We start from the raw sequence: 25,859 nt of genomic DNA, 5'->3' as shown, positions 1-25,859 counted from the left end.
AAAGAAGCCAAGTCAACTTCTCTTTCAAAAGGATAATTTGTCCAATCAGAGAGAGGTTTCTTTCACCCCCTTCCTCCTCCTCAAATCAGTGGAGGCAACAACAGTGAAATTAATAACAGTCAGAGTTTGGGCAGCTAGGTGACACAGTAGGTAGAGGACTGGCCCAGGAGTCAGGAGACCTGACACTTAATAATTACTGAGTTGTGTGACCTTGGGCAAGTCACTTTAACCCTGATTGCCTCACATCCAGGGCCACCTCTGATCTGGCCACTGGACCGAGATGGATCTGGAGAATAAAGTGAGGCTGGTGACTGGGTACAGCATCCCATCACTCAAATTCAGTTCATGTGCTTGTCATGGCATCGCCTCCCCGATGTGATCTTCTTCAAGAATGAAGGACAAACATCAGCAGTCAGAATTTATATATTATTTTAACTTTTATAAAACATATATATATATATATATATATATATGTTATCTCAGTTTGACCTCACAACAGTACTGTGAAATGGGTGCTATTATGATCTTCATTTTACAGAGGAATAAAATAAGAATATGTGATTTCCTCAAGGTCATACAGTTAATAAGCATTTCAGAAGAATTTGAACTTGGCCTTCCTTCCTGTCTCTAAATTTAGCGCCTTTTCTTCTTGGTCACCTAGCAATCTTAGAGAATTCAGCCTCATTTTTCTAACTGGTAAGCTCTAGTTAGATGATGCAGCTTTTGACATCTTCACACTATGCTCCTCCTGGCTTTTTAACTCTACTATCAGTTTCCTTAACTCTTCTCCTCCAGGCATATTGACTGCCTCTAAAGGATCAAATTAATGCCTCCAGGCAGTCAGTGACTAGTTTCTTTTATAAGGCAAAATTCATGAAATCCAATTTTCTGCAAGTTCTGGTAAGAAATCAATTGTCCTTTTAAAATCTTCTCCCAGTCCTCAAACTGTTATTAGCTTTACTGCCATATATTGTACTTTAAAATCACAAATGCTAAAAACAGTCATATCCAGTCATGTCCATTCATTTAACAGGTCTCTATTTGCTCTTCCTAATAAATCTCTCTCAATAAATTTTAATAATAAATTATATCATCACTTAGGTATTTTGTCATCTTTTTGTGTACACAAAAGGACATATGTTCACATACAAAATAAATAGTACTTTATGTTATTCATATTCATTCATTATTCTTTATATGAAAGTTCATTTTCTGCCCTTTCCAAGAATCAAACTGCTCCCATATGAGAAGGTCACCAGCTTTGGATAACTTGTCTAGCTCAATTAATTAAAGTTCCTTGAAGGCAGAGACTGTTCTACTTTTGTCTCCATATTTTCAATTCTAGACAAGTGACTGGGCACAGAGAGTGGGTGCTAAATAAATACTTGTTAATTGATTGACAAGGCAGAAGTAAGGCTAATTAATGGTTATTATTAAAAATATCTAAGAATGTCATTGAAAAGTAAGGTTGATATGAGGTAACAGTGTGACAGAGCGGCTAAGGAAGTAATAGTCCTGTACTTTGCCTTGGCTAGACCACAGCTAGGGGAATATTATCTTAACACTAATATTTTAGGGAAAACAGTAATAAGCTATCGATCATCCAGAGGAAGACAAGTGAGGATAGTAAAAATACTGGACTCAATGTCATATGAATTTCTGAATGATCTGGGTTTAGCCTAGGGAACACTAGGTAGAAGCAGATTACCTGTCTTGCAATAGCTGAAGGACTGCCAAATGGAAATGAGATTAAATTTATTTTGCTTTGCTCCAGAAGGCATACTTAGGAATAAGGAATGAAAGCTTCAGGCAGGTTTAGACTTGAAATGAGGAAAGAGTTTCCTAATATTAGAACTATTGAAAGAAGAATGAACCACATTAGGAAGTACTATCTTTTTTTCATGTATGAATTTGAATTTGAAATGGTACAATTATCTGTGCAGAAATCTTCAAGGCATGACAACAATTGCTCTTATAAGTGACAATTCCCACAATGTTTTAAGTAGGAGGAAAAAGAACAAAATCATTATGCAACTAAAGCAATTAGTTATAGAAAACATAAATATAGAAACTGATTCCTATATGAATTTCCTTTATTTTATCTTCAATTATGAATTATCCTTTTTTTTCCACATTTTATACTGGCAGTTTGATTTTCTTCTCTTTTTTCATCCGTCTAGCTAATAATTTACCTATTTTTTTAGTTTTTTTCAAAAACAAAATCCCACTTTTATTGATCAATTCAATAGGATTTGAGTTGTAGGATTCTTTTTTTTAATTATTTTTGGAATTTTCAATATGGTGTCTAGTTGTAGGTTTTTTGGTCTGTTGCTTTTTTTTAAAAGATATATGCCCAATTCATTCCATTCTTTCTCTCTTTTGTTGATATATTTAAGAAATATAAGTTTCCTCCTAAGGTCTACTTTAGCCAAAACTTTTGGGATGTTGTCATATTAAATGTATTTTGGGGGGGGGATGAAATTGTCTACTATTTATAGGATTTGTTAGTTTATCCAATAATTGTTTAGGATTAAATTAGCTGGTCTTTCATCAGTTTTTAATTCTTTATTTTTTCTTTATTCTTTAATTCTTTATTCAGAGGTCCCTAATTAACTGTAACTTTATGCAATTGTATTTAGCAAAGGATTATTTAATATTTTTGCTTTTTTTCATTTTTTGTTCATTTTTGGCAATGGAATTAATATTTTGCCATATTCAGGTCCTTAACTTGTTTATTTTTTATAGATGTATCTAGGTTGAAAAGAAGTAAATTATAGTTCCTCACTATTACAGTTTCTTATAATTTGATTAACTTTTCCTTTATGTAATTGGATGTTATACCATTTATTGCATATATGTTAAGTATTGCTATTGATTCATTTTCTAGGGTGCTAATAAGCATAATTTAGTTTTCCTATTTATTTCCTTTAATCAAGTTTATGTTTACTGCTGCCTTATTTGAGATTATGATCAGTACTACTTGTTTTTTTACTTCAACTGATACAAGATTAAATTTTTCTCCAGTCATGCATTTTGATTCTTTGAAATTATTTTCTTATTAATTCATCGACTCTGTGATCTTTGTCTCATTTTTTCTTTTTTTAAATTTCCTTTTTCTTTAATATTTATTCTCATTTTGTACAATTAATGTTATTTTTACATTAGTAAAATATTCTTGTTTAAGAGTAAATGAGATACCCTCTCCCCCCCATAAATATAGACTTGCTTCAGCGATAAAGGGGAGAGAAAAAAATTGAAATTAAAAAAAATAGTAATAATTGTAGGTATGGCCAGGTGGCACAATGGACAGAGCACCAGCCCTGGAGCCACAAGCACCTGAGCCCACATCTGGCCCCGTACACCCAACAATCATCCAGCCATGCAAGCCACCCGAACCCCACTGCCCTGCAAAAAACAAACAAAAAAAGAAAAATAAAGACCCAAAATAAAATAAAATAGTAATAATAGTAGGGGTGGCTGGGTGGTGGACAGAGCATTGGCCCTTGAGCCAGGAGCACCTGGGTCCAAATCCAGCCTCAGACACCCAAGGATCACCCTGCTATGCAGCCCCAGGCAGGCCACCCAGCCCCATTTTCCCTGCACCCCCAAAAAATAATAATAATAAAAATGTGCTTAAGTCTTTGTTCTAACACTGACAACTCTGTCACGGGTGGATCACATTCTTTATAAGTCCATCGCAAAAGTTATTTTCATATTTTCCACCGCTGCCATTGCTGATTGCAACTCCCTCCTTTGGTATTTCTCCACTACCATGTACTACATTTTCTCTCTCCTTTCACTCTGACTCTGCTGTAGGGTACCTGAGTGGCACAGCAGGCTGATCCCTGGCCCTGGGGCCAAGAGGCCCTGAGCCCACATACCACCCCTTAGGCCCAGCATCCACCTGGCCCTGTGGTCCCGGACAGGCCATCCAATCCCAGCCCCTTGCAATAAGTAAAAAAGAAAATGTGTTATATCTGACCACTCTCCCCCCATGGTCCATCCTCTCCTCCATCACTCACATCCCCCCCCTTCCCCCTGTCACCCCCTCTCCTTCTTAGTCCAGATGTCTATACCCCATTGTATATATATGCTGTTTCCTCTCCTAGCCACCTCTGATGAGAGTGAAGTTTCCCTCATTCCCCCTTTCCTTCCCCCCTTCCATTTCATTGCAATAGCTCATTATAATAAAGAAAAATCTTATTATATGAAATATCTTGGCCTATTCTTCCTCTCCTTTTTCTTTCTCCTATTACATTTCCCTTTTTTTTCTATTGACTCCATTTTTACACCATATTTTATCTTTGAATTTAGCTTTCTCCTGTGCTTCAACTATAAAAGCTCCCTCTACCTGCTCTATTAACTGAGAAGGTTCATATGAGTATTATCAGTGTCATTTTTCTATACAGGAATACAGGCAGTTCATCATCATTAAGTCCCTCATATTTTCCCCCCTCTCCTCCAATCTCCATGCTTCACCTGAGTCCTGTATCTGAAGATCAAACCTTCTGTTCAGCTCTGGCCATTCCAACAGGAGCATTTGAAATTCCTCTGGTTCATTGAAAGTCCATCTTTTTCCCTGGAAGAGGACATTCAGCCTTGCTGGGTAGTTGATTCTTGGCTGCATTCTAAGCTCTTTTGCCTTCTGGTATATTATATTCCAAGCCCTACAAGCTTTTAATGTAGTTGCTGCTACGTCCTGTGTGATCCTGACTGTAGCTCCACGATATTTGAACTGTGTCCTTCTGGCTGCTTGTAATATTTTCTCTTTGACTTGGGAGTTCTGGAACTTGGCTATGATATTCCTAGGGGTTGTTTTTTTGGGATCTCTTTCTCGGGGATTTGGTGGATTCTCTCCATTTCTATTTTGCCCTCTGCTTCTAGAATATCAGGGCAATTTTCCTGTAGTAATTCTTTGAAAATGATGTCAAGGCTCTTTTCCTGATCATGACTTTCAGGTATTCCAATAATTTTTAAATTATCTTTCCTAAGTCTGTTTTCCATATCAGTTGTTTTTTCAATGAGATATTTCACATTTTCTTCTAATTTTTCATTTTCTTGGTTTTGAAGTATTGATTCCTGATTTCTGGCAAATTCATTAATCTCCCTGAATTCTATTCTTTGTCTGAAGGATTTGTTCTCCTCAGAGAGTTTTCTTATCTCTTTTTCCATCTGGCCCATTATGCTTTTTAAAGCATTCTTCTCCTCCATAATTTTTTGAACTGTTTTATCCATTTGACCTAAGCTGGTTTTTAGCAAGCTATTTTCTTCAGCATTTTTTTGGATTTCCTTGACTAAGCTGCTGACTTCATTTTCATGTTTTTTTCCTGCATCTCTCTCATTTCTTTCCCCAGTTTTTCTTCTAATTCCCTCATTTGATTTTCAAAGTCTTTTTTGATCTCTGTCATATCCTGAGCCCAATTTCTGTTTTTCTTGGAGTCTTTAGATGTAGGAGCTTGTGCTTCCTCATCTTCAGACTGAGTATTTTGATCCTTCTTGGGCTCATTTGCAAAATATTTCTCAATTGTGTTCCTCTTTTTTCTCTGCTTGCTCATTTTTCCCAGCCTGCACCTGTTTTGGGGTGCTTCCTGAGCTTTTGGGACACTCCCACAAGGGTCTCAGTGTGTGAGGCTCTGTCCTCCCTCCTGGTCTGTGAATGACCATAAGTGCCCCCCCCTCTGCCACGGGGCTGAGGTGGGGGGGGCCTAGACTGGGATCAGGATCTGAATGTGGTCAGAGCCCCAGAGTCCTGTTCCAGGGGCAGAGGACAGAGCTCTGCAGTCTCTCTTCACTCCCCTCCCTAGGTTCAATGGGCTCATGCCCTGGGGGCTACTGCTTACTGGCTCTGCCTGCTTCTTTTCCTGGATCTGGGCTGCAGAAAGACCATTGCTCCCTGTGTGCCCTGAGGGCTGGGGTCCACGTGCTCGCTCTGGCAGAGGTCCCCCTCTGTTCCCCCACTTTTTGCCCAGTGCTCCTCGGGGTGTAGGTCAGGAAACTGCCCCTGCTGCTGTGAGCGGCTCCCAGTGCCCTGGGGCTACCTCCGGGAGACTGAAGTTCTTTCCCTCTGGTGGGCCACCCCTCTGACCCCGGGGAGCAGAGCCTTTCTTCCCTTTTCCAGGTTACCTTGAGTAGGAGAACTGCCTCATTGGGTCCCTCTGTGGGTTCTGCCTCTCGAAAGTTTAGTTATTGTCCTTAGCTTATGAGTTTTATCAGAGAGTGCCTAAGACTCGATCCTTTCTTCTGTCTCATTTTTTTAATGACTAATCTCATTCCATTTAAAATTCATTGGTATGATTGTCAATTATGTTATTTTCCTCCTCCCCACCTTGTTATACTCTTTCCTCTCCTTGTTCCCACTCTTAAGTGTGCTCAACACTAGTGATCAATAATTAAAATTATCTATTTCCTTTCCTCTAGCTCTCTTTTCTTCCTCTTGTCTACTCCCAATCCCACATTTCTACTTTTTCCCTACAAATCCTCTTTCACAAGCCATTGTCTGATGCTAGCTTATTTTGCTTACGATGAATTCTTCCTTTATCATATCTTTTCTGCCTGTGCCTCCCTATTTCCCCATTGAGAAAGATGTATTTCTGAAACAATCTCACTGTATATGTATTTGTGTGAGAATATGTATGTATATGTGTGAGTATATTCAACCCTTCTTTGCATGGTTCAGAAGAAAATATGATTTGTGTCATCAATCAGTCATTCAGGAAATGTTTATTAAGCCTTTACTATGTGCTTGGTATCATGATAAGCCCTGGGAATACAAATAAAAATAAAAACAAAAGTATTGCCCTCAAGGAACTTACAATAAAATGGGAAATGATACACAAATGGAAGCTGAGAACTGCAGAGGATGAGGGGGATATTATGGAAAAAGTTCAAAAGTAGTATAGCTAGTGGGAAATAGAAGATTGTACTGAGTCTTCTCCTTAAATAGAAACCCTGGGAACTGTGGCTCTTTACCTTCTAGTCAGAGGGTCCCATCAGAGAAGCAGATGATACTGATGAGATGTGAGTACCAAACAGACTCAATCTTGCAGGATAAGATTCACCAATAGTAAGTTTCCTCAGGAAGAAAGGCATGATGAAGAGGTCCAAAGAAGTCTAAAAGCATATACTTGGGGAACAGTGGGCTGTGATGCTCCTCCCACTGCTCATCCTCCATGTCTAGTTACGTTTCATTTTGGATATCTTGATTAAGTAATAAATTAAGCTCCCTCCTCTTTTTCCAATGTATACTTGCTATTCTTACCCTTTTATTTATTCTCTTAAGATCACCAAAACAAAACATAGCCAACCTCTCAAGTTCTCTATTTGTCTTATTTTAACCCCTTCTTTGAGATTTGAAAATCAAAGTTCTGAGGGGACACTTGCTTCTTCTTCCCCTTATTAAAACACAAAAATGTTGTCATTGTATAATGTTTTCATTTCAAAGCTTTCACTGATCTCTGATATCTTCATTAGGATGCTTCAAAGTCCTCTGTTTCATTAAAGATTCACTTTTCATCTTTCTAGAACTGTTCTTACTTTTTCAGGGTAAATTATTCTAGATCATAAATCTTTCTCTATTATTTCCTGAAATATTATATTCCAAGATCTCTTTTATTGTAGTAATTGTCAGGACTTGTGTCATTGTATCTTTGGCTCCTTTGCATTTGAGCTCTTTTTTTTTCATTTGATCTGGAATCTCTGAACTTTTAGATATGACTCACAGAATCTGTGAGTTTTCATTTGACAGTTTCTATCAGAAGGTAATTACTAGATTTTTCCTGTTTTCACAATTTCCTGTGATTTAATTGATCTGTGTGGTTTATATGAATAATTTCTTAAAACACAGTATCCAGGATGCTTGGGGGAATCATGGTTTGCAGGGAGAGGCCAAAGATTCTTGGATTGACTTCTTTTTGAGGTCACTCAATAATTATTATTTTTTTTCATAATACCAACTGTTGGTTTTATTTATTAATTCAATAGTTTTTTTTGCTTTCAATTTTATTAATTTCTCCTTTAATTTTTAAAATTTCTAATTTGGTATTTGATTGGGGATTTTTGATTTGTTCTTTCTCTAATTTTTTTAGTTGCATGTTTAGTTCATTGATTTCCTCTTTCTCCAATTTCTTCATATAAGCATTTAGAGCTATAATATATCCCCTGACAGTTGCTTTGAATGAATCCCATAGGTTTTGGTATGTTCTTTCATTCTTATCATTATCTAGGATAAAATGGTTAATTCTTTCTATAATTTGTTTTTTGGTCCACTCATTTTTTAAGATGAGGTTATTCAGTTTCCAATTTGCTCTGGGTCTATATCTCCTTGGCCCAGTATTGCATATGACTTTTATTGCACTGTGATCTGAGAAAGATGTATTCACTATTCCTGCCTTTCTGCAGTTGATCATTAGGTTTTTATGTCCTAGTACATGGTCAATTTTTGTATAACTTCCATGTACTGCAGGGAAAAAGGTATATTCCTTCCTATCCTCATTCAGTTTCCTCCATAAAGTCTACCATATCTAATTTTTCTAACAATCTATTTACCTCCCTAATTTCTTTCTTGTTTGTTTTATGATTTGATTTATCTTGATCTGATAGCAGGAGATTGAGGTCTCCTACTAGTAGAGTTTTGATGTCTATGTCTTCCTGTAATTCTTTCAGCTTCTACTCTAAGAATTTGGGTGCTGTCCCACTGGGTGCATATATATTCAATATTGAAATGACTTTATTGTCTATGGTACCTTTTAGGAGGATAAAGTTTCCTTCCTTATCTCTTTTAACACTATCTATTTTTGCTGCTGCTTTGTCTGAGATAAGGATTGCTACCCCTGCTTTTTTTTTTACTTCAGCTGAAGCAAAATATATTTTGCTCCAACCTTTTACCTTTACTCTATATGTATCTCTCTGCTTCAAATAAGTTTCTTGTAAGCAGCATATTGTAGGATTCTGGTTTTTAATCCACTCTGCTATTTGCTTATGTTTTAAGGGAGAGTTCATCCCATTCACATTCAAGGTTATGATTACTAATTCTGTATTGCCCTCTGTGCTATCTTCCCTCTGTTTGTATTTTCCCCCCTTTCCCCCCCTTTTATCCATATTCCCCAGTATTTTGTTTTTGAATACCACCCCCTTCAGTGTGTTTGCCCTCCTATATCACACCCTCCCCTTTCTTTCCCCTTTCCCTGTTCCCTTCCCTTCCTTTTGTTATTTCCCCTTATTTCCTCCACTCCCCTTCCCTTTCTCTGTCCCCCCTCCCCTTTTCCCCTTTTACTTCTTGAAAGGTTAGATGTTTTATAAGTTAACTGATTATGTGTAAGTTGACTTTAAGCCAAGTCTGATGAGAAGATTCAGGTGTTTCTCCTCTACTCCCTTCTTCCCCTCTATTACCATAGGTTTTTTTGTACCTCTTAGTGTAATGAGATTTGTCCCATTCAATCCCCTCCCTCCTCCCATCTCTTTGCTGTCCCCCTTTTTAGGGAGGTAGTGTATTTTTTTTAGATCATTCTAAGTCATAGAAAATTCTGAGTGTCTGTCCCTTCTAGTTCAGTATATTCTGTTGAATAGAGTCAAAATTCCTGAGAGTTATTAGAGTCTTTCTCCCCAGTGGAGTTAAAGCCAGTTACATCCCATTAGATAGCAGTCTCATGGATAGGGCATGGATGTCCATCATTTCTGGCTAGGTATATTCTCTCTGTTAGAGTTACATTTCTCAGGATTTATGAGAGTCTGTACCCCCCCCCCCATGCTGGGATATAGCCAGTTTCAACTTGTTGGATTGCATTTTTTCCTTTTACTGCCCCCCCTTTTTTTTACCTTTTCATGTGTCTCTTGAACCTCCTGTTTGATATCCAAATTTTCTGTTTAGCTCTGGTCTTTTCATCAGAAATTTTTGGAATTCTTCCATTTCATTAAATGTCCATCTTTTTCCCTGGAAGAGAAGGCTCAGCTTTGCAGGAAAGTAGATGCTTGGCTGCATTCCAAGCTCCCGTGCTCTTCAAAATATCTTGTTCCAGGTCCTTCGATCCCTTAAAGTTGATGCAGCTAGGTCCTGTGTGATCCTTACTGTGGCTCCTTGATGTTTAAATTATTTCTTTCTGGTTGCTTGCAGGATTTTCTCTTTTATCTGATAGTTCTGGAGTTTGGCCACAACATTCCTTGGTGTTTTCATTTTAGGATCTTTTTCTGGTGGGGATCAATGTACTCTTTCAATAACTACTTTGCCCTCCAATTCGATGATGTCAGGACAGTTTTCCATCACTAGATCCTGTAATATTAAGTACAGGCTTTTTTTTTCTCTTCAATGTTTTCAGGAAGTCCTATAATTTTCAGGTTGCCCCTCCTCAATCTATTCTTGAGGTCAGTGGTTTTGTTGATGAGGTATTTCACATTTGCTTCTATTTTTTCTATTTTTTGATTTTGTTTAACTGACTCTTGCTGTCTTGTGGAGTCATTAGTTTCTGTAGACTCCATTATTTTTTCGGGGGAGGAGTTTTCTTCATTAACCTTTTCCAATTGATCAATTCTACTTTTGAAAGAGCTTTCCATTTGACCAATTGAGGTTTTGAGAGAATTAATTTCTTTTTGCATTTGCTCATTTGAGGATCTGAGAGAATTGTTCTGATTTTGTAATTGTCCAATGCTACTTTCTAAGGTTTTGTTTTCTTGTTGCAAGGTATTAATTGTCTCCCCCAAATTTGCCAGTTGATTTTTAAACTCCTTCCTTATTTCTTCAAGGAAGTCTTTCTGTGCTGGAGACCAGATTGTATTCTCCTCAGAGGTTCCAGGTCTCTCTGAGTTGGGGGTCTTTCCCTTCCAGGAATTTTTCTATGCATCCACCTTTCCGCTGACCCTTCTTCATTATGCTAAGACCTTGAGTTGGGGGCGGGGTGCTTCACCTGGGCTGGGGATCTCTAAAGGCTTTACTGAGTGCAGTTTCTCTGGCTGGCCAGTAGGAGGTGCTGGTTGCTTTCTCTGGAGTATCTGTGACCTTGGTTGAGAGGCCTTCTCCCTTTGCTTGAGGGAGGGAATTGGAGCTATTGAATTCTTTTGCCTTCAATCAATGGTGGGCTTTACCCTGGCCTGAGGTGATTCCTGGGCTGGTTCTGGGCCTGAGGCAGAAGTAATTTGCATTTGTTTGGGAGGAGGCCTCAGTGCAATGGAGGCGTGGGCTCAGAGTTTCTCAGACAGGAGGAGCCCAGGGATGGTGTCAGCAGCTCTCCTGCACCAGACCTCTCCCAGTAGCCCCTTTCCCAAGCTCCAGGGGGACAGCACCAACACCAGTGCCTCTGCTTCCCTGTGGACCCAAGCCCCCTTTGTCCAGCCCCACCGCTGATCCAGCAGGTCCGGCTCTCTGGCCCTCAGACTCCTGATTCCGATTCAGCTGTTGATCTGGCTGATCTTCTCTGAGAGCTCAGACTCACCTGCTGGTACTCAGCCAAGGTTGCTGTGGGAGACAAATCCTGAGGTAGATTTTCCTGTCCTGGCTTTTCTTTCTGGGTTTCCTGGTTCAGATTTCTTTTAAGAGGTTTGTTTCATGTGATAGATGGGGAAGAGATCAGGAGACTTTAGAACTGTGCCTGTCTTCTCTCTGCCATCTTGGCCGGAAGTCTCAATAATTATTTTTTGAAAATGTAGTTTACAGTTTGTTCTTTCTTCCCCTCAAGCTTTTTTATTTTCAATATATATTATTGTATGGAGTTGTTTTTTTTTTCTGTTTGATCACTCTAATTTTTAAGGAGTTCATTTCTGAGTAATTTTTACTGCTTTTACTTATAACCTATTAATTTTCCTTCCCATTCTTTCCTTCATAGTTATCATGTAATCTAAGATTACATTTTATCCCTTCTTGGTTCATTTCAAATGAGAGCTCTTGGGGACCTTGTGGACAAGCCATTTTTTTTCCTTTGAGGATATATTTGGGCTTTCTCTGGAGTTACTCTTTTCTTCTGAATTTACCTCATGAGCTTTTCTTAATCCATACTATTTCTTCTTGTTATTTTCTGTTCCCTTTATCCTGAGCCTCAATTTCTGGATTGGGACTTTGTCCTCCCTTCCATATTCTTGGACAGGGTGAATGGATCTTGCTTGTTCCTGGAAGAGATGGCTAAAACTAGGTCTTAACTTTTTGGTAGGAATTCCCAGATTTTGATTCAGTCTTCTGGTGACTTATGATTTATCATTATTCTTTCTGGTACATTTTTAGAGCTTTTCCCCCATATCATTCCCTAATATGATGAATGTAGCACTTAATGTCACAACCCAGTACTATAATAGTATTGTTATCTATTCCATAAATTTCTATAAATTTTTTTGCATCATTTAAGCAATATTTCTATTCTCATAGAATTTCAAAAAGGAATCAACAGGATGCTCTATAATCATTAAAAGGATTGTACATGCTTGATAACCATAGCATATTAGTCTTCACTACTGGGGGAATAAAATATGCTAGCATCCTATTGAAAAATTAGCTATGCGTATCTCTGACAAGATGCTTTTTCTGAAGGAGGGTTAGTATGACTTTATTATCAGTTATAGAATGGCATAAATGACATTCTACCCTAGACAGTTTCAAGAGACATGCCAAAATGGCATTGTGATTTATATATTCTGTTCACAGTAACAATCAATGAATTTTGTTCTGTTATCAAATTGGCACATTATTGTGAAAACTTGTCTGGAGACATCTATAAACATTTTTTTCATTCCATAAAGCAATGACAGCAAAAGCCACATATATTGAAATAATATCAATTCCTTTTTGGTCAATAAAAACATCACAAAAAACATTCTTGCACAATTGCTATCATTACATTCTCAACTGTGATTTGGATATTAATATCAAATTCTGAGTCAGATAAGTCTGGGCTCATGCTGTAACACACAGAACAAAATCAAAATGCTCATAGCAACTGCTGTAGCTCCTCTATAATACTTGTGGATTGTAATTAGAATGATGTACAACAGCTGTCAAAACAGTTTGCAAAGGCTGCATTTGCTTTGGTCCAACTGTCAGAACTATAAAGAGAGAGGTCTGCCTACAGTGCTGCTCAGATAACACACATAGCACCTGTCACCCTGAAATGCTCACACTTCAGAAAATCATGGATTTTATTATCATGGCAGCTCATTTCTCATGATGAAGAAGAAACATTGCTCAGCAGGTGAAAGTCAACATGACAAAGCACTTAGAATCAAAAAAACTAGAATTGGAATGTCAGAGGTTATCCTGTCCAATCTATACTGAAATAAATATCCCTTTTATAATTGACAAATGGTCATCTGGCTTCCAAACTTCTACTTTGGATGGCTTTAATGGTACTGAAGGTTCTTTTTATATTTTATTAAAATATGTACTTCCTATGAGGAAATAGGGGCTTTCCCCTCTTCTATTCTCCAGTCTTTAAATATTTGTAGAGATATAATTTACCATGTTTCACTGTTCCACTTACAAGTATTCTTTTTAGCATCCTTCTTTGATTGGCATTCTTGATACTTTATTGTGTCAGATACTTAGGCTCATATTCTTTTACCAGTCCTCATTTCTAAATTCCTGATGCAACTCAGGATTACCATGGAGGTGCCATCCATCATCAACTCAACCACGCTGTGAAGAGCTGTCTTTCAGAATCTTTGCAAGGAAACTGAGAGGAGCACAAATCAATGCCTAGCTAAGTGCTCAACTAAATTGACTAGTTAACAAGATTAAATGCCTTATGATCCAACTGATCTCTTTATACAACTCTATCTATTCCTTCCCATCACAGAATCATGGACCTGGAACTAGAAGGGCTCTTAGAGGCAAACTAGTTAAATTACCTTCTTTTACAACTGAGGAAACTGAAGCCTAGGAAGGTTCTTTGACTTGTCCATGTCATGCAGGCAGTGACACAGGTAGGTTTGGAACTTAGATCCCATGATTCCCAAACTAGTGTCTTTCTTGAACTTTGATGACTTTCTGAAAAAGGATCTGTTTTCAAAATTTCATTCTTGAGAACTTCTAATCCTTCCTAGGCTGACTGACCTCACAGAAATTCAGCTTATGGTATTATGGTTTGTCTCATCTATAGTTTCTTTTATAATTCCTATAAATCTGTTCTACCCGAAGTAGGTTTCAGGATGGATTATTCCTATCTGTACTCTCCTTTTCTATCAACTTCTTTTTTTTAGGTTTTTGCAAGGCAAATGGGGGTTAAGTGGCTTGCCCAAGGCCACACAGCTAGGTAATTATTAAGTGTCTGAGACTGGATTTTGAACCCAGGTACTCCTGACTCCAAGGCTGGTGCTTTATCCACTACACCACCTAGCCACCCTCTATCACAACTTCTAAAGAAGAGTGGTCACTTCCTCTCATCATTTATATTACAACAACCTATCCTCCTTACTGGTAGAAATTTGGTACAGAATAGCAATGTCCCTTATTGGTTCCTTTGTCTTTTGAAGGAAGAAATTATTAAAGCATGCTAAGAAATGATTTGCTGCTCTTCTGTAGTAAATAAATTACTCGAATTGATATCCAGATAATTGAACTCCACTTCCCATTACTACTATAGCATACTTCTGTGTCCAACTCTTTCTTTGTCTCTCTCTTTCTTTCTTCCTTCCTTTCACTTTCTCTTTCTTTCTTCCTTTTTTCTTCCCTTCCCTTCTTTCTGTCAAGAGGTTCTTGTAGTATATGGACATACTTGTTCCTTTGTTAATCTTTACCCCAAACCTTCCCACCTCTGGCTTCTGATTTCCTCATGTAAGCATATTTTCTAAATACATGAATCTATTTACTATTCACTATCCTTTTCCTTTTTAACATGACAATCTGACAGAGTAGACAAAGGAATAGTCTTGAAATGAGAAATACTTAGATTTGAATATTGCTTAACTGTGTGATGGCCCAAGTACTATTCTAAGCTACAAGTAATAAATATTACAAAGTGGAGGGAGTTTCCACACCAGGACAATAAAATCATAGATTTGGACCAAGAAATCTAAAATATATTATAGATACCATGTTCAACCCATCACATTTGAGATCAAATTTTCCCTCTTCTATTAGGAGCTCCTTATTCACCTTTTTTTTGTTATCCACACGGTGTGTGGATACACACACACACACACACACACACACACACACACACACACACAACTGAGGCCATGAATTTTATTGCTTGCTCCTTTCTTGGATTTTGGTTCACTTTAATTTCAAGAAATCTCTATGGCTACTCTTCTTCCCATGCTGTAGCTTTTCTCTATGATATCTAGGTTGTTAGTTATACATAGATAATTTTATTCTTCTCCTTTCTTTTATGGCTTAAGTCCCTTTTCATTGATTATAAGATTAGTCAAAATCTTACCATCCCTTGTTAGGATCATTTCATCATCAGCCAGAAGGAACTTTTTATTCATCTATTTTAAACTGTAAACAGAAATCCAAATCCTATTCTCAGATACCATCTTATTCCATTCCAGCTATTCCATTCTTCAATCTGCTTCTCTCCTTTGAACCCTTTGCTTTTGACTGGCAGTATTAGTGAAAATACCACTCTTATTCTAAGGTCTTCCATTTCCTGGCCAAGACTTCAATATGAAGCAATACTTTCCAGATATTTTCCAGAAGTAATGTGTGCCCTTCATAAGCTCAATAAATCAGTCGTATCCATCAATACTGATGAATCTTGGGAGGCATTCTGTCACATCCTTGATACATGAATGACCCAGAATGATGGCAGACCTCACTGTCATTACTATCATCAGCTATACAAATAGCTACCTTAGACTTCCTCAGCAGGAAGTCACCAAACATTATTGCTCCTCTTTTCTTCCAAGGAGGAGAACCAACTTCCACACATTTTATACAAGTATTTTTTTGCATCACTTGACTGAAGCAGAAATATGATTATATATTATAGTGGTTCTCAAAGTATAGTCCAAGAATCCTGTGATTCCCTATGATCCTTTCAGGGGATCCAATGAATATGGATATAGCAAAGTTTCTGAAATGTAACATTAGTGCATAGGATTCCTATTGGTATTAATGCAGTTTCATTGGGCTAGTCTAGTAAATAGGTATCTACAATCTGCACAATAATTTTCTGCAATCTGCTCTATAGTATGTGCTATATATTATTAGATGTATCATTAGAAGATAGAGTTAACCTGTTTGTAATCATGAGAGATAAAATTAAAATGCACTTAATAAACTTCATAAGATATATCAGAGCTTACCAAGAGAGTAGAGAATGAGAGAAAACAGGACAAAGGAGGTGATAAAATGGCAGCAGTGCCATGAGACATTTTCAAATGGCTTTAAGTCTCCATAGATAGAGTTAGCCACTAACTAAGGTCCAGTCTCTGTGCACTGTTTTATTCTGTACTAACAATGACTTGTAGATAGGTCAGTTGATATTAACCTGGCCAGCTGAGGAAATGGTTACTATATGTGGAGCCACCTAAGTTCATCTGTTGTGGGAAAAGGGGGAGGGGGAGGACAGGATGAAGAAAGGCTGAAAAAATACTTTTGACACTTGGGAGTAATGCTGGAGTCTTAAAAAGTGAGGGAGGGAAAAGAAAGTTACTTGGAAAATTCCCTTAACCTTAAGTACTGACACCACCTCTTTCTACTCCACCATAAGCAGTGAATATTAACATTTATTCCCTTTGAAAGCATCATCTTACCATGTGGAATTGTGGTCTGGAAAGGACGGCTTGGACTTTTCAGGTTCCACAGAGTCAAGCTGCCATCTGAATGGCTGCACATGAACTGTTTGCCCTCATGATGCCAATCAATTGAATGAATAGCCTAATGAAATAACAGTTAAGAGTAAACAAACAGGTTACAAAGGCAAATTATCCTAAGGTGGGAAAACTGTACAAAATATGTAAAAATGTTTTACGGTTTTCTAACCCTTAGGTTTAAGGTCAGATTATCAGAAATCTTTGGGGGAAAAGTCCTTCACATTTTTTATGAAGAAGGACAATCACTTTCCCTCTTCTATCAGAATAGCAGCGGAAGGGTTTCTTTGTACTTCTTGGAAGTAACCTACTATAGTGAAAGGAATCCTGGACTTGGAAACAAGAAATCTTGCTTTTAATCTCAACCATGACATTTGAGTTTTTGGACCATGAGCAAATTGACTTCAATTAAGATGAGGGGGGTGCCATCTAGCTCTAAGATTATGAATTTCATTGTAAAATGGGAATAAAACCTATATTGCCTATTTCACAGGTTTGTTGTGTGGGTCAAAAGTGATAATAACCAGAAAATTATTTTACAAATTAAAAACACTGTAAATCTCAGCTTGTACTGTGATCAGAAAAGGCCAATTGAATTTTGTGGAGCTCCTGGAGGGCTGTATCAGCTTATAATCTCATTTGTAAAACAAATTTATGACTGTAAAGCTAGAATTTAAAGTATAATTTTGATATTATGAGAAGCTTATTCATCAATAAATATTTATGGCATGTTAATTAGTACTCTGTCAAATTGGGTTAAAAACTAATCTTGCTTTTTCAGGAACTTAAAACCTAGTTACTGATTGACAGAGCAGACAAGAAAAACCAGAGTGACCAAACAATGATAAGACAACATATAGAATTCATTCATGAAATATTATTCAGTTTCCTAAAAGACTTAAGAGCTTTAATTGATTATAACTGTACTGTATTTTGGCCTGCTGTACATAATAATATATCCTCTGTATGCAATTCAGCTATTCAGCAACTTCATCTATATGAAACATTGATGAAAACTAGGAATTAAGTAAAAATGGATTCTGAGGTGCCAAGACAGATGTCATAAAATACATATGAAACATTTCCTAGATTCACTGGAGTCTGCTTTAGACTTTCACTGTGAAACTTAGTTACTTTTCTGGACTCCTTTTCCCCCTCCATCTAGTCTATTTCACTTGGTGATCTTATCAATTTCTATGGATTCAATTATCATTTTTACCTAGATTGGTGAGGAAACTTTTTTTCCTGCCAAGGGTCATTTGGATATTTATAACATCATTCACTGGCTCTATTTGGTCAAACATTTAATAATTCACCCCTAAAATACTCCTAGATTTATTGAATTTTGAGTTCCATTTATGGTTGCCTTAGCAACCCAGAATAGGTTCCCTGCCCTTGAGATGATTCCCAGACCTATTTATCCAACCCTAACTTTTTTCTTGACAATCAAACTCATATCATCAACAGCCCATTTGGTACTTGGAACTGGATTTCTCAATAGACATTCTAAACCAAGTAAGTCCAAAATAAAATCCATTATCCCCGCCCCCCCAAACCTTCCCCTCTTTCCAACTTCTCTGTCACTATGGAGGGTATGATCAGCTTCTCAGTTGCCCAAGTGTGCAACCCCAGTTTCACCACTGACTCCTCACCTGCAATGTTCCCACTTATATAATCTGTTTTATCTCCTCACAACTCATAACCATCTTGTGCATGGCTTCATCATTTCATGCCTACACAATTAAAACAGTCTTCTGATTGATTGATCTTCTTGACACAAGTCTACCTACTCTAGTTCATCTTCTACTCCACTGCCAAAGAGATCTTCCTAAAGAGTAGTTCTGACTAACTTATCCTGCCCCCCCCATCCACATCAAAACTCCATTGACTCCTTATTGTCTCCAGGATCAAATATTAAATCTTCTGTTTGATTTTGCAAACCCTTTACAACCTAGTCTCTTCAAACCTTTCTAGTCTTCTTCTATTTTACTCCTGTCCATATATTCTACAATCCAGTGACACTGGACTTATTTCTTGTGTACAAAATTCTGTCCCTTACTCCAAGGCTTTTTGTTGGTTGTTCCTCGTGCTCAGTACGCTCTTCTTTCTTGGCTCTCTCTGCTTCTTGGCTTCCTCCAAGACTGAGCTCAAATCCAACCTTCTTTAAGAGGCTTTTCCCACCTTCACCCCTGCCCTCTCCTCCACTCCCCATGGCTGGCTTCTTCCTTGTAAAGGTACCTTCCATGAATACTACACATATCTTAGAAGTAACTAGTTTGCTTGCATGTTATCTCCTCCATTAGAATATGGTTTTTTTTAGGTTTTTGCAAGGTAAATGGATTTAAGTGGCTTGCCCAAGGCCACACAGCTAGATAATTATTAAGCGTCTGAGACCGGATTTGAACCCAGGTACTCCTAACTCCAAGGCCGGTGCTTTATCCACTATGCCACCTAGCCGCCCCTAGAATATGATTCTTAAGGACAAGAAAGATACAGTGCTTTTACCTTTCTTGGTATCCCCTGTGCTTGCTACAAGGCCTACCTTGCAATAGACACTTAGTTACCAACTGAATGACTAATTTTCCTAAATCAGGTTTTCTGGTGTCTTAATCTATTGCTGTTTAGAAGCAATAAACTGCAGTTTAAAAGGGAATAGATGGGCAGTTATGTGCAGGTGTTCTAACAAGAATAAGGGGTGGATAGTTTGCAGTTTGAAACAAGGAGGTAGACAAAAAAGTGAGTACACAAAATAAACAAAAACATTTAAAAAGTATGGCAGTTGGAACCATTTAGAGTAGATCCAAAGACCTGGATAACTCAATGGGTATCAAGGTATAAAAGCACAATATTATAACTGAAAATCACAAAGATGATACTGAATTATCAAGAAAAGGTGAAACTATGTTTAGTATACCTCATTTAAAATAACAGGAAAATGTGCAATATTCCTTATAAAAATTTCCATTTAAAATTTTTCTATTAAATAAAGGAATAACATTCTGCTAGTCATACTGTTTTACTATATAAAATGGAATAATCCTTGAGGATTTGGGGTGGTCATTGTACTATTTTGAGGTAAATAAAGACTATACCCTTCAGATGAGTTCTCTTTAAAAAGAAAAAAAGACCCAGATACTTATGTGCTGAAACATAACAATACAAAGTTACTGAATTAAAAAGTAATGAGAATTCTTCCACCTTTTCCTTTCAGTAAAAATAATATATGTAGCAGGACCAGGAACATAGGTCTTTTGTGTCACAGAATCCTTTGTAACAAAATCCCTAGGGGAAAGTCTCAAACCGATACTCTGAAATAGATGCCAGTAATTATAGCTCAGAGAGGTTTTACATCAAAGGGTTATCATTTTGTGACTTGAAGACCTCCTGTTCCATAATCCATAAATAATTTGAACAATACAAGTCCCTCCATCCATGAGGTTCCCATCATTTTCAACAAGAATAGTTGGGACTATCCCTCTAGACTCCAAACCATATGGAAGAACATTTATCCAAAAGTTATTACTGCCTGCACAGGAGGGAATAAGAAATATGAAACTCTTAAGACCATGCCTTGGCAGGGATGTACTGTGCTGACATTATCTCCTAAGCAAAAAAAATTACAGGATCAGAGATTTAGAGCTAAAAATGATTTTAGTGACTATTTAGATCTTTAAATCTAAATTTAGAGGCCTAAAATGCTTATGTCTTGCCCAGGGTCACCCAGGTGAAAAAAAAAGCAGCAAAGCCAGGGTTTGAATCCAGACCCTCTATCTCCAAATCTTGTAGTTTTTTTTTTTTTCATTGCACCTCTGTCTCCTAAGAGGCCCTGCTATTATATATAGCACACTAGAATGTTACTGAATTCTTCTGAAATAAGACTAATATAAATGTCACCAATATCAGGATAAATTATATCCTCCCTCAAATAGCTTTGCTCCTAATAACTAATACTGGAGAGCAGTTATAAATAGGAAGTGTAACCCAAACTGGCTGCATGATCATGGAGAGGCAAGTCTGAAATTTTAAGTCAGAGAGGAGCTGCCAAAATGCATTAGCAGAAGATGTTTCCATACTGAGAGCCCCACATTGATGTAATCACAAATCTGGAAACACACACACACACACACACACACACACAGACACACACAAATTAGGATTTGATGATCCTAGTTACTTGTTAGTCACTATAGGGTCTGGCTACTTCCTTTCTAAAAGCCCCTATGCATAGGAGATGAATATGCAAATTGGCCTCCTATGTTAAAATACCAATAGGACCAAGACATATGACACCATATATGACACCATAGTTTTCTGAGGCCTTCAAGGCATCCTTAAATAGCAGCCACACAACATCAAAGGGACTGTTCTTTATCAGTTTATTTCCTCAGAAGACAATGGCTGTCTCTTTTGTTGCAGATTTCCTCTTACCATGCTGCTGCTGCTAAGGACCTGACTTATTTTTTTTATATTTGTTGAGGATTCTTTCCTTTTCTTTGTGCCTAGTTTCTCTTCTCTTTATTGTGTTCACAAAACATTTTGTTCACAGCCATGTTGAACAAGGAGGTGACATTTTCGATCCTTCTCTAATGTCCTTTCTAACTGTACAACATTTATAGTATTAAAAATAATGGCAATACTCTTCAGGTGAGAGTCTTGACAATAAGATTTAGAGGCTCATTAAGAGTGATAATCACTACCAAGTACTTGTTATTTCTATTCCAACAGGCCAAATTTGAGTACATTTTCAAGCAGACTACTCTTCTTTAACATACTACAGTATTTGTTAAGAGGTTCACTCTGTGTCTATGAATTTGATGAAATCTACCACCACCACCACAACAACATAGCCAATATACATATTCAGCTGTTTTGAGCTAAACACTATCTTAGATTCTGTGGAGAGAATACAGAAGAAATATAAAACAATAACCCTTTCTTCAAGAAACACAAAATTTAGCTGTGAGACAAATAGTTGAGAAAGGTGGTATATAATGGAGTTAAATTGTGTGATATAAAATGTTAAATACTTGGGGTGGCTAGGTGGTGTAGTGGATAAAGCACCTGCCTTGGAGTCAGGAGTACCTGGGCTCAAATCTGGTCTCAGACACTTAATAATTACCTAGCTGTGTGGCCTGCCCAAGGCCACTTAACCCCATTTGCCTTACAAAAAATAATGTTAAATACTGAAGGCATTCAAAAAAGATAAAGATGAATAAGGAAGTAGGAGAGGATTTATGAAAGGAATGGGACATGAATTGGTCCTTAAAGGATGAGTCAGATTTGTCTAAGTGGAGAGTAAACCACTCTAGACAAAAAGGAATAAAAATGAGCAATAGGAGAGAGAGGAAAATCTTAGTAATAAAGACAAAAAAAGTCACTTTTTCAAAGAATTTACTTAGCTTAGACCAATAACATTATCAGGGACCCATTACAACTGAGCAGTTTTCTGGGCAATTTCCCCAACTCTTTCTAACCCTAAATTACTCATACAGACTAAGAAATCCACCTAATCCCTGTCTTCCTCCAGGAAGACAAGGCTAGAACAAATTTCAGGGTTTATATAGTGACTGAGCCTCTAACCCAGTGAAAGACGAAGCCAGAGGACTAAATTAGTTGTAATATCACTCTGTCACTTTTTCCAGTAAGTAGGATGATAAGGATTGAGAAACTCAGACCCTTTCCTGATGTTTATTACAAAGACAAAACCAATCTATCTTGACTAGTTAGTGGCATTAATGTTCTTCCAGAATAGAATCCAGAAATTCTCACAGATGACAGTTTAGAAATAGAGATAATTTGTGACTCATAAGTGCAGGAGTGGGCAGAATGTTAGCAGTTTGAATCTCTGATCACCAATTAGCAGCTTTCAGAGGCTTCAGATATTCAGCATAGATACTTTAGCAAAAGCTGATCACAGGCCTTTGTACTCCTCTGCAAGGAAGGTTGCAACTGGGTTGTCAGGGGCCTATGATCTGTTTTAGCTTAAGCAACTCAACTAGAGGTCTGAAACTTATGATGACTTTGAATCTGTGATCATAAGGTCAAACTATTAACATTTTGCAAATCCTTGAACTCCTAAGCCTTTGAGTATCTAATGTTAGTGCCACTAACACTGAAGTTGAGGAGAACTTTATTTACAAGAATAAAATGTGATCCATATTGAGTAAGACATTTACATGGTGGCAGGTAGATGAGAATTCAAAATTTGATTTATAGTTTTAGGAGCTACCATTGACAGGTAGTGAGGCCACTCAGTGGATAGACTACTATGCTTAAAATCAGAGTCTCACCTTCCTCAGAATCTCATCTGGCCTCAGAAAATTACTAGCTGTATGACCCTGGGCAAATCACTTAACCCTGTTTGCCTTAGTTTCTTCACCTGTAAAATGATCTGGAGAAGGAAATGTCTAACTATTCAAGTACTTTTGCCATGAAAACCCCAAATGGGGTACTGAAGAGTAGGACACACTTAAGAAATGACTGAACAACAATAAAATAACTTCAATAGTTTAAACCATGAGAATATTTGGTTACAAATACCAATTGTCCTATTGCTAGTATAGGTACAGAATCTGCCTATACAGTCGTATCACAAAAAGGAATAGAAGACAAAATTCCTAGCAAATCTACACTTTAAGGTCAACATTCTTCACCCTGACTTTCATTATATTCCCTTTATAGCTAATCTTGAATTTGTTTGTTTGCCTAGAAATGGTATATCAGCTTCTCATAGCCTCATTGACCTTTATTCTGTTTTATATTCTTTGGATGTGAGTATTTATCTGTTGGCAGCTAAAGGCTTTAAGAGGAAAAAAATAAAAAAAGAGGGAGTAGAAGACTAAGTACTGAACTTTGAGGTAAGAAGAGGAAGAAAAACAAAAGACCAGGGAAAGAATGAGTAGAATGAGATTCAACATGGTATAGAATCATTAAATTGAAGGAAGAGAATTTCAAAAGCAAAGTGTCCAAAATGTAATAAAAGAGTCATTGAATTAGGCAGTCAAGTAGCTTTTAATTTGGAGTTTTTAAGGGAATTGTGTGGAAATAATACTAACTGAAAGAGAAATGAAACAAAGGTAGCATGTATAAACACTAATTTGAGAACTTTGATCATGAAAGGGAGGAAAAAATGCAGTGGAATATAAAATGCACTGTTGGATAGGTAAAAAAGATTTTTGTGTATTTTCCCCCATAGGGTTGAGATCTACCTTAGTTTGAAGGCAAAAGATAAGAGAACTAAGAGGAAAGCAGGAGAAATTGATGGATGCTAGGGAGGAAGGAGATAAATGTGGAAGACTGGTCAGTATACAGGAGAGAGTGAAAATCCTAGAAGGAAGGAATACTCTTTAAAAGGGAGATTTTTTTAAATTACTTAAAGAAAAGATATGATGGAAGCAAAAATACAAACATACCTAGGAAAGGCACCTACAAACGAAAAGACAAATGTAGAAAACACAATGGACCAAAAATTGGGAAACTTAGCTGATCTTCTCTGCCAATGTACTAATAAGTCATTTATTGCTCTTAGTCATCTGATCTCTCTGGGTTTCATGTGCAAAATTAAGTTGTTAGATTAGAATCTCAAAGTTCTCATTAGACTCTAAAATCCTATGATTCATGAAAGTAAAGGATATACTTCTAGGATTGGACAGTTGAGAGATTTATAGGTTAGGAAAATCCAATGTGGAAATTGTACTAGAAAAATTACCAAAAGAAGGAATGAAAATTTGCTTACTGCTGTGTCCTATTGTATATCTCTTATTTTTCTTTTTTTCATTTTCTCATTTTTTCATAATCCAATACTTGTATATATATATATATATATATATATTTGTATATATATATATATTTATAAAATTTCCCCTGAAAATTTAGTTATCCATATTTAAATGAAGGGCAAGGTTTATGCAGAAATTTGTCTTTCCCTCCCTGTAAGCCATCTAAGAATCAGGGTTCACCTACACCCTTATAAATCTGCTCATCTCTCAGATCGTTATGTCTTGCCTACTTACCTATAGGTTTATTGTATCTATGCTTTCTCAGCTGATCTCCCTTAGCTGTGACTCCTAAATAACTTCCTAGATCTACAGTTTCTTCATGGTCTTGATTTTATTTGAATCAGTTCTTTCTTGTTGATACCAATATTCAGCAATATATTTAGGAATCATTTTCTAATATCAAATGATTCCTGTCTCAAAATTCTATTACAGAAAGTCAAGTTAGAGTTACTATGCAACTTTCTTCTATAACAGAGTTTAAAGAACCTGATTCAGGCTAGGGAAAGAAGATGGTGATGTTGGATGGCAGCAACTAATTAAAATATGCAATAAAACTTCAAATTAAGAAAATGAAATGAAAGTTATACTACATTAGTAACTTAATCATTCATGTAAACCCTATCTAAAGAAGTTTCAGTGGGGGGGGAAGCCTCTATGAACTCCATTGGTTTTGAGCTAGGTGACAAAGAAGATAGAATGCTGGACCTGGACTCAAGAAGACTTGAATTCAAATCCAGTCTCTGATACTTATTAGTTAATGACCCTGGGCAAGTCACTTAACCACTATCTGCTTCTATTTCCTTTAATGGAAAATAGGAATCATAATAACACCCACAGGGTTGTTGTGAAGATCACGACATGATATTTGACTGGCACAGAATAAGTGCTTGTCATTCTTTCCCCCTCCCCAGTCTTGTTTTTTTTTTCTATTTAGATAAGGAAAAACTTTTATAAACTACTCAAGTACTATTTTCTGCATAAAGATCTTCTTGATGTCCCTAACAATTTTTTATTTATTCTCTTTAGATATATTCTGCACATACTGATGTGTATTTCTTAACTTTTAGAATGTAAGCTCTTTGAGCATAGGGATTGTTTTGTTCTTTGCATTTCCATCTTCAGTGTCTAGCACAATGACTGGTACATAGTAGATATTTAATACATACTCATTGAAGGCAGATATTTAGAAAACTGATCAGGTCTCCACTGTGCCTTTTCTAGGATAAAAATAGAAATACAAACTGTAGCAAGGTTTAGAAAGAAATACAATACTTAATACTGTACCTCTTTTCAGTAACCTTTACTTACAATCATTGACAGTTTTTCAGATAGCTAAAAGGTTTTCTTGTGAAACAG

General features: G+C 37.0%; 1 protein-coding gene across 6 annotated transcripts in view; it reads right to left on the bottom strand.

The window, feature by feature from the left end:
* Nucleotides 1–25,859, bottom strand: part of STXBP5L (syntaxin binding protein 5L) — a 418,354-nt gene that overhangs the window by 183,974 nt on the left and 208,521 nt on the right. For all 6 annotated transcript variants that reach the window (XM_074214609.1, XM_074214607.1, XM_074214610.1 and 3 more), the window contains one exon: nucleotides 16,669–16,792. In XM_074214609.1, coding sequence (XP_074070710.1) covers nucleotides 16,669–16,792 — 124 coding nt within the window. The remainder of the gene's footprint in view (nucleotides 1–16,668; nucleotides 16,793–25,859) is intronic.

This window comes from Macrotis lagotis, chromosome 1, assembly GCF_037893015.1.
Source record: "Macrotis lagotis isolate mMagLag1 chromosome 1, bilby.v1.9.chrom.fasta, whole genome shotgun sequence".
Lineage (NCBI taxonomy): Eukaryota > Metazoa > Chordata > Mammalia > Peramelemorphia > Peramelidae > Macrotis > Macrotis lagotis.
Note: the sequence above shows the minus strand (reverse complement) of the source record. Positions and strands in the feature narration are given on the sequence as shown.